Here is a 10,526-nt window from a genome sequence, read left to right as displayed (position 1 = left end):
CGTAAAAACTTCTCAAATCTTTCTCATATTTGAATCAGATAATCTTTAAAGTAAGCTGGTAAATTCTATATATATTATATATTATATAGAAATATTTATCCGTTTGTGCTTAATGCATAAATAAATTGAAAAACTGTATTACATATAAAATATTAAAAAAAAATATGTTTTTATGTATGTATATATATATATATATATATATATATATATATATATATATATATATATATATATATATATATATATAAATTTATTTTTATATATTATTATAATTTTAAATTTATTTTTATTTTACATTTAATATATAAATGTATTTTATATATTTAGATATAATTTAGATTAAATATAAATATAAATATTTTATAAATAAATATATTTTTGTTAAATAGATACATGCATGTGTGTGTATTTATATAAACATAATAAATATACACAGTACACACATATATTATGTAAACAAACTTTTGTTTTGGATGTGATTAATCATTTGACAGCACTAAATATATAATCAATGAATACATTTTCAGTTATTTATTCATCTGTTTGTGCTTAATGCACTGTATTATATACATTAGTAAATAATCAATATAAATGTATTCATCCATTTGTGCTTAATGCATCAATGAATTAAAACAATTATTTTTTATATATGTAATCTCAATAAATATTTTAAATATAAAAGTTATGTTATTATTGCAAATTGTACAAAGAAAACGATTTTCTAAATTGCTTAAAACAAGAACATATATCTGCTAATGGATCAGAAAAATACTTGATTCAAAGAGAAAAGTTTATTTTTCTGACCCCAATGGCAGATATTTTTGTTTAATTTTCATGACTTTTTATCTGTCATTTTGCATCTCGAGTAAATGCATCTTGATTTTAGAATGTTTTCAGCAGTGAATCATCCAGTCATTTTCTGCATGAGTCAATCTGAGCAAACGTCTGTTTTCTGCCTTAGATTCAGAAACTCTCTCAGCAATGGATCTCGACGTCCTTTACACCGAGAACATCAGCGTTAACCACACCTCGCTCTTCAACGACAGCAGGAACATCACGCTCTTACCGTACTACCAGCACTCGCTCGTGGTGGCCACCGTCTTCATCCTGGCCTATGTGCTCATCTTCTCGCTGTGCATGGTGGGAAACATCCTGGTGTGCTTCATCGTGCTGAAAAACAGGCAGATGAGAACCGTCACCAACATCTTCATACTCAACCTGGCCATCAGCGACCTGTTAGTGGGCATCTTATGCCTTCCCATCACGCTGGTGGACAATCTGATCACAGGTAAATTATGTTACTATATGAGCCTGATGGATCAATTATGAAACTCGGCAAAAAAACACATATGCATATGTGTTATTGAGTCTTTTCAGTACATATCAGTCATTTATCGCAAAGTGCGAGGGGTGAATGAATACAATAGTCAGAGCAGGTAGCAGCAGCTTGCACCTGTGCGTGATTTGGATGACTGTTGTATAATGAACTTCTGTGCTTTCATGCAGTCATTACTGTCAGGCTGAAGCAAAGAAAAGGAAGAAAAAAACAAGAAATGTAATGCAAGGCTTTTAAAGCAGTTCATAGTACAGTGTGTGTTTGTGCTCTTAATGCAGACGGTGTCAACAGCAGGAAATGAGTCACTTCAGCCGCTCAGCAAATGTAAACAAGATTTACATTGTATGCATGATGTCATAATTACATACTGTTGACTCAGATTAAGTCCTTTGTTGTTCATAATTTGCATACAGACCATGTGTTGTGTAAAGCAACCGTATGCCATCTGATTTTGTTGACTTGCTGTGATTTAAACACAAATATCACAATTAGTGAGCCGCAGTAGATCATTAAAATCTAATTCATTTGATTAATATTTAACATGTAATGACGAATTTGATTATTTTTGGCACTGCCTCCTGCTTCTTCAAGTTTACACACAAAATGTCTGTTTTCTTGCTGTAAATCAATGTGTCAACTCTGTCAGACACAAAGGAAACATGTAGTCATGTCAAATTTAATAGAGAATTACTTCATATTTAAATGCAGGAACAATTTTGAAACTCTTGTAATTGAGGAAAATTCATGTCAAATTGTGGCTGCTGTCAAAACTAATGCCAGATAAAATGGATATTTAAAAAAACAACATTCATTAATTATTTTAATGGTTTTGATTTTTAACAGGTAAAGTATGTAAACCCTTATATGGAAGCTTGTTTCCACAACTAAATAGAAAATAAATTGCGATTTTTTTTTTCCCCCTCACAATTCTGACTTTTTGCAAGATACAAACACAATTGCATCTTAGAAAGTCAGAATTACAAGATATAAACTGTTTCTAAGAATTCTTACTTGTTTTCTCAGAACTGAATTTATAACTCGCAATTCCGACTCTATAACTCGCAATTCCGACTCTATAACTCGCAATTCCGACTCTATAACTCGCAATTCCGACTCTATAACTCGCAATTCCGACTCTATAACTCGCAATTCCGACTCTATAACTCGCAATTCCGACTATAACTCGCAATTCCGACTCTATAACTCGCAATTCCGACTCTATAACTCGCAATTCCGACTATAACTCGCAATTCCGACTTTATAACTCACAATTCTGACTTTATAACTCGCAATTCTGACTTTATAACACGCAATTTCGACTATAACTCGCAATTCCGACTATAACTCGCAATTCCGACTTTATAACTCGCAATTCCGATTCTATAACTCGCAATTCCAACTCTATAACTCGCAATTACGACTCTATAATTCGCAATTCCGACTCTATAACTCGCAATTACGACTCTATAACTCGCAATTACAACTCTATAACTCGCAATTCCGACTATAATTCGCAATTCCGACTTTATAACTCACAATTCCGACTCTATAACTCGCAATTCCGACTATAATTCGCAATTCCGACTTTATAACTCGCAATTACGACTATAATTCGCAAATACGACTCTATAACTCGCAATTATGACTCTATAACTCGCAATTCCGACTTTATAACTCGCAATTCCGACTTTAATATCACACAATTATGACTTTATATAACACAATTCTGAGAAAAAAAGTCAGAATTGTGAGATAAAAAGTCACAATTACCTTTTTTATATCTTATTTCATGCCGGAAACAAGCTTCCATAAACTTAAGTACTGATTTTTAAGAATTATATAAAATGCAAAACTTACCATGAGCTGTGAGTACCTTAGCAATTATATTTGCAAGCCAATGAGATTTCAAAACGGTTTATCAGTGGAATTACCAGTGGAGAACTACACTACCCATAATCCCAAGCTCCACCAATTATGGAAGTTAGCATTACCATGTAAACAGAAATCTCACCAAAAGAACTGCACCACTATAAAGTGAATCTCTCACCATAGTGAGAGTTTTATACTTAAAATCAATGATTTATGGTCAGTTTTATCGTTTTGATCCCACTTGTGAATAAGCATCATGGGAAGAGTTGTTTTTCACTCACAAATGACAGCACACCTGTCATTTTCCTCTGGTTTTCAAACACATTGTTGCTTCAAATGAAATGTTATGAATTCGCCTCACAGCTGTTTGGTTTGAGGTGCAGAAATGTGTTTTCTGTCAGCTGTATATGAAGTGCTCTTCTCCCTGCTCTCATTATTTCTGCCGCAGGTTGGCCGTTTGATGTAGTGATCTGTAAAATGAGTGGACTCGTCCAGGGAGCTTCAGTCTCCGCGTCGGTCTTCACGTTGGTGGCGATCGCAGTGGAAAGGTTAATAACTGTCACCCGCCTGCATTTCACACAGGATTACAAACACCCTCTTCAGGATGAAACTCTATAGCTATAATGATGCAAGCTATCTAGTCCTGTACATGCAAAACCAGTACATTTGATATTAGGTATTATCAACTGGCCAGAATCAGAGCACATTGTGCTTTTCAGAAGGAGGGGCTTCATAGAGACAGAGTGTTACTGACAGACTGGGAAGAGAGGAGCTGCAACGATGAGAATATGAGGAAAATAATCAACCTGTTCTAGTAGAGCCAAAAAACACAATGTGCTTCTTTCATAATTAGGCCAAATGGTCATTCTGGCCTCCTTTACTGGCCTTCAAAATTGGTGTAGAAATTGCTTGTCAATTTCACAAACAGCAGGTAACACACTGAATTAAATGTGAAATTTTGAAGTAGAAAAGCTGACTCCAAAACATACTTCAGCTTTAAAAAAAATCCTTTCTTCTGTGAAACGCAAAAACATTCAGCCATCATGTGACCGAAGACTCACAGTATGCATTAAAACATGCATTTAGACACTGACAGGCGTGTTCAATATATGCTGGCTTTGTTTGGAAAAGAACAAAAGATGAGCATTTCCATGAAGCAAGTCAAAACAGTCTAAAAGTAGAAGATGAGAGCTTGATGCAACAGACCTGACACACACACACACACACACACACACACACACACACACAGCTTTACAAACATAAAACATCTGATGGTTATTTCACATTTTTGTGACACAGTCTTTTTTTTTTTTAATTAAAAAAAAGTAATTTACTGAGTCTCACGCTCTGGTCTCGTCCTCAGACGTCACGTCCATGAATCGCCCACAGTCTGTTCACCGACTGTCTAGTACATATTGTTCACAGAGGTAGAAATTGCCAGGTTCAATGTGATCCGCTGGCTTCCTCAGCCTCCACGAGTCGGTGTGAGCTCAGGGTTTATAATCAGTGTATCCGCTCGCTTTCCGGAACTGAACTTGGTTGTGATAATTAAGCGCTTTTGAGGAGGAAATCTCAATTCTCTGCACTATAAAAAGTGCTGGGTTGTTTCAACCCTTGTTTGGGTCAAATATGGACAACCCCAACCGTTGGGTTAAAAATGTAATTTAATATAATTATTAATATAATTAATAATTATAACTTAGTATGTTATAATTGGTGTGGCATAATTTTTAGTTCTTTATGTCATAATTGCAACTTTTTGTGTCATAATTCCCATTTTAATCTCATAAATTTAAACTTTTTACTTCATAATTTTGACAATTTATGTCAAAGTTTTGACTTTTTGTGTCACAATTTTGACTTTTCAATCAATTTAAATAAAAATTGTCATATAACGACATTCTATGTCATAATTCCATCTATAATTATAACTTAAAATGTTATAATTTTGACCAAAAAAGTAGTCAAAAAAAAAAAATTCATTTTCATTTTTTTTTTGTCATAATTATGAATTGGTGTGTCATAATTTCAGTTCTTTACTTTTCTGTCATAATTCCCATTTTTTATGTCATAATGCTGACAATTTATGTCTAAATTTTAACTTATGTCATTATTTTGACTTTTTCATCTCATAATTTGGAATTTTTTTATGTCAATTTTATTATCTCATAATTATAACTTAGTATGTTATAATTTTTACAAAAAAGTAAAAAAAAAAAAAAAAAAGACATTTTATTTTCAACTTTTTGCCGTAATTATGACTTGGTGTGTCATAATTTCAGTTCTTTATGTCATAATTGCAACTTTCTGTGTCATAATTCCCAATTTAATCTCATAATTTAGATTTTTAATCTCATAATTATAACAATTTATGTCAAAATTTTGACTTTTGTGTCACAATTTTGACTTTTCAATCTCATAATTTGGATTTCTCTGTCTTTTTATGACATTGTATGTCATAATTCCATCTATCTCATACTTATAACTTAATATGCTATAATTTTGACTAAAAAGTAGTCAAAATAAAAAAGGCATATCATTTTTAGCTTTTTGTTACAATTATGACTTGGTGTGTCATAATTTCAATTCTTTATATCATAATTGCAACTTTTTGTGTCATAATTATGAATTGGTGTGTCATTATTCCCATTTTTAATCTCATAATTCTGACTTTTTATTTCATAATTATGACAATTTGTCAAAATTTCTACTTTTTATGTCATTATTTTGAGGTTTTCATCTCATAATTTGGGTTGTCATCCTATTATGACATTCTACGCCATATTTTTAATTTATTATGTTATAATTTTTACAAAAAGCTGTCAAAATTATAAAAGAAAAAAAAGACATTTTCATTTTCTTTTTGTCATAATTATGACTTGGTGTGTCAATTTTACCTTTTTTGTCATAATTCCGATTTTTTTAATCTCATGATAAATTTTTAATCTCATAATTCTGACTTTTTATTTCATAGTTATGACAATTTATGTAATAATTTCACTTTTTTGTCATAATTCCCAATTTAAAATTTTTTTCATGATTTTTTAATCTCACAATTCTGACTTTTTATTTCATAATTTTGTCATAAATTAGACTTTTTTGTCATAATTTGATTTACCAAACATGATTTTTTTGCTCGCGTGTTGGAAAAGTTCCGCTCAGATAACCTTCTCTTCCTCTCTTCTAGGTTTCGGTGCATCGTGTATCCGTTCCAGAGGAAGCTGACGCAGCGTCAGGCCATCGTCACCATCGCCTTCATCTGGGCGCTGGCCATCGCCATCATGTGCCCCTCGGCCGTCACGCTGACCGTCTCCCGGGACGTCCTGCACTTCATGGTGGACCGGGACAACATCACGTACCCCCTGTACACCTGCTGGGAGGCCTGGCCCGACCGGAGCATGAGGAAGATCTACACCACCGTCCTGTTCTCGCACATCTACCTGGCTCCGGTCACACTCATCGTCATCATGTACACGCGCATCGCCGTCAAGCTGGTCAAATCGCCCGCCTCCATCCGAGACGCGCACGCGGAGGACGAGAGCCGCAGGGTTTTCCGCAGGAAGCTGCGGGTGGTCAACATGCTGCTGATGGTGGCCTTGCTGTTCACCGTGTCCTGGCTGCCTCTCTGGATCCTCATGATGCTGACGGACTACGGGAATCTGTCCAACGCTCAGCTGGACCTGGTGGCCGTCTACATCTTCCCGTTCGCCCACTGGCTGGCCTTCTTCAACAGCAGCGTGAACCCCATCGTCTACGGCTACTTCAACGAGAACTTCCGCCGAGGATTTCAGGCGGCGTTTCAGTTCGGCATGTGTGTGGTGGAGCCGCCGCCGCCCCGACGCAACGGCACCTGGAAACACAACCGTGTGTTTGCGGACGGAGACGGGACGAACGCTCAGGGTCACGACAGGAGAGATTTCTGCACCGGGCAGCAGCAGGATGAGCTGGTGCTGGAGGATCTGGACTGAAGGAGCGTTTCAAACACTCCACGGCACATGCCGGCAACACCCCAAATGCAAAAAAAATGTAAAAAAAAGCAAAGCTGCATGAAAAAATGGAATTGCAAATTTTCTGATAAAAAAGTCAATGTTTTAAAAAGCTCCAGGTCTGTTATGCTTGTTTATAGTGCTGCAAAGTTTGGTCCAATTTTTGAATACAGTATATATCAATATGACTATAATAATAATTCTAATAATTATTATTATTATAAAAAGTTACTATAAAAATATTATTATATTATAATATTATTATAAAATGACATAAAAAGTCAGAATTATGAGATTACAAATCAAAATTATGAGAGTATGACTAAAAAAATTTAAATTATGACAAAGAACTGAAATTATGACACAGTAAATCATAATTATGACAAAAAGTTGACATTAAAATAAGTTTTTTTTTTGTTATAATTTTGGCAACTTTTTGGTCAAAATGATAACATACTGAGTCATAATTTTGAGATCCAAATTGAAATTATGAATGTCAAATTCCAAATTATGAGATGAAAAAGTCAAAATGACAAGATTAAAAAAATCTGAATTATGAGATTATTAAAATTGTTATATAATATATATATATATATATATATATATATATATATGACAAAATGGGATTATTAAAAATGTATGGGATTAAAATGTCAAAATTATTAAGTAATAAATCCAAATTATGAAATAAAAGTCAAAATTATGACATTAAAAAGTCAAAATTAAAACAAAATTATGGAATTATGAGAAATCAGAAGGACTTTTCTACTCTAACTTTTTAACTATATGTATAATTGTTTAATTATTATTTGCCAAAGTTATGAGGATTTGTCAAAATTTCTACTTTTTATGTCATTATTTTGAGGTTTTAATCTCATAATTTGGGTTTTTGTCATATTATGACATTCTATGCCATAATTTTAATTGAGTATGTTATCATTTTGACAAAAAGCTATCAAAATTATAAAAGAAAAAAAAAAATTTCATTTTCAACTTTTTGTCATAATTGTCAATTTCAGCTTTTTTGTCACAATTCCAATTTTTTAATTTCATGATTAAATTTTAATCTCATAATTCAGACTTTTTATTTCATAATTATGACGGTTTATTTAATAATTTCAACTTTTGTCAAAATTTCCCATTTTTAATTGTTTTCATGATTTTTTATCTCACAATTCTGACTTTTTATTTCATAATTTTGTCATAATTTAGACTTTCATGTCATTATTTTGACTGATTCGATTTTTTTGCTCGTGTGTTGGAAAAGGGCCGATTATGAAATAAAAGTCAAAATTATGACTTTAAAAAGTCAAAATTATGGAATTATGAGAAGTTAAAATTTTGATATAAAAAAGTCAGAATGAATTTTCTTAATCTCTAACTTTGTAACTATATGTATAATTGTTTAATTATTATTTGTCAAAGTATGATTTTTTTCTTACATTACCATTTCATAATTATGACAATTTATGTCAATTTTTCATATTATGGCATTCAATGCCATAATTACAATTTTGAAAAAAATAAATCGTCAAAATTATAACAAAAGAAAAAATAAAGATATTTTATTTTCAACTTTTTGTCATAATTATGACTGGTGTGTCATAATTTCAGTTCTTTATGTCATCATTTCAATTTTTTGTCATAATTCCTAATCTAATGATTGAGTTTTAATCTCATAATTGTTATTATGTTATTTATTTATTATTATTCTCAGAGTGTGCAAATGAACAGTGATGTGCTTCATTAAAACACGCAGCTCATATATTTATTTCATTACAGTGCAGTCGGCGTGATTTGATAATCGCAGGAATAGTTTGCTCAAAATGAACAATTCAATGCATATTCATCCTGTTCATCTGACTTGCACGGTTCATATATGAGTTACTGCCATGACTGTTTAAAAGTGTAAATCACGATCCACTTTAGTTGCACTGAAAATATGCTTTGGGTTTGGCACAACAATCTGTTTCCTTTATCAGACCGGTGCATGCTGCAGATATGAGCATCACACATTAAATTAAGTACAAGACAAACTGTGAATGTATTAAATTATTCATGGACTGATATGTGCTAGTGAGGATTGTGTTAGTGTCTGCTGTGCTGTTCTGCTGATCTGGTGTTGTTTGGTATACAGATGTATGTAAAACTATCTGCTCTGTAAAACAAATAGCAATTGCGATTCACCCTGTGAAGTGTCTGTTTGCTCCTTCAAAACTGAAAATTAAGTTGCCAAAACTCACACTCAAGTAATGCTTTGTGGAAATACCTGTTCACAAAACAACAAATATCATCTTTGAGGAATGTTTTTAAACTGTTGAACTCTATCAACAAAGTTACAGAGAATATATATAGGAGACCGGGGCTAGTTGTCACAGGTTTTGCTTGAGTGAAACCAGTTTCAACATAACTGCCTGCAAAAAAATTATATATAAAAATGTGTATATATTTAATGGCATGTTGTCACAGTGCCATTAAACAGCTCATTAAAGGCTTTCAGACAGTAAAACAATTATTAAATAATGCAAAAATGGAAAATTTAAGATTGTTTTTTGCCTACAGAAATTGTAAACAAACTAAAACTACAACAGTTTAAATGTCCATGTGACAACTTGCCCCAACCTGAACAAAGTTCAATCTTCTCCCATGACTCTTGTCTTGTGTCATCTTATATCACTTACATTACTTAGATATTTGAAACCAACACACAAAGCCACTGATGGACAAAACAAGCATTATTGCAATATTCATCCTGTGACAACTAGCCCCGGTCTTATGTGCAGTGATTTTGTGTGAAAGGTCAGTGAGAAACTGTGATGGGATTAACTGTGAACACTTTTGTTCATCCCTCACATTCAGATCTGACTGCGCTCTGAAATGAAACACATACTTGACACTATATATTCTATGATACCAAACTCTCTGAACAGATGAGTGAAAATGACTACTTTACTGCGAGAGGTCACGCTAATCCTGTCACGTAAAAAAATAAAACGTACATGTGTAAGTTATGCAAGTTTAACAAAAGAAAATAGGGGGATATATGCATATTTGAAGACATAAAAGAGTATAACAAAACTTTCATCAATCTCTAATAACATTTCAACTTGTTTATTTTCAACCATCTTTTAAAATAACATCTTTTTTGTACATATTATCAATCTGATTTGTGTAATTTGATCAAATAGGGTGGGATGTTTTGGAGAGACTTACTGATGTTTGTGCTGCTGGTTTCCCTCTAAAATTGTCACTTCCTGTAGGGAAGCGCCAGGAAAAATAAACATCCAGTCAGACAATGTAGAAAGACTGTTCAAGACGCCTCATGTTGTTTTGAA

General features: G+C 32.9%; 1 protein-coding gene across 1 annotated transcript; it reads left to right on the top strand.

The window, feature by feature from the left end:
- Positions 1-969: 969 nt before the first annotated feature.
- LOC137007688 (neuropeptide FF receptor 1-like) lies at positions 970-7,722 on the top strand. Its single transcript, XM_067369304.1, has 3 exons — positions 970-1,288; positions 3,654-3,753; positions 6,393-7,722. Exons 1-3 carry the CDS (start codon positions 982-984, stop codon positions 7,171-7,173), a joined length of 1,188 nt encoding a protein of 395 aa, XP_067225405.1. The 5' UTR covers positions 970-981; the 3' UTR covers positions 7,174-7,722.
- Positions 7,723-10,526: the final 2,804 nt, after the last annotated feature.

The sequence above is a fragment of the Chanodichthys erythropterus genome, chromosome 19 (genome assembly GCF_024489055.1).
Source record: "Chanodichthys erythropterus isolate Z2021 chromosome 19, ASM2448905v1, whole genome shotgun sequence".
NCBI classification, from domain to species: domain Eukaryota; kingdom Metazoa; phylum Chordata; class Actinopteri; order Cypriniformes; family Xenocyprididae; genus Chanodichthys; species Chanodichthys erythropterus.
This window is presented reverse-complemented; position numbering and strand designations above follow the sequence as displayed.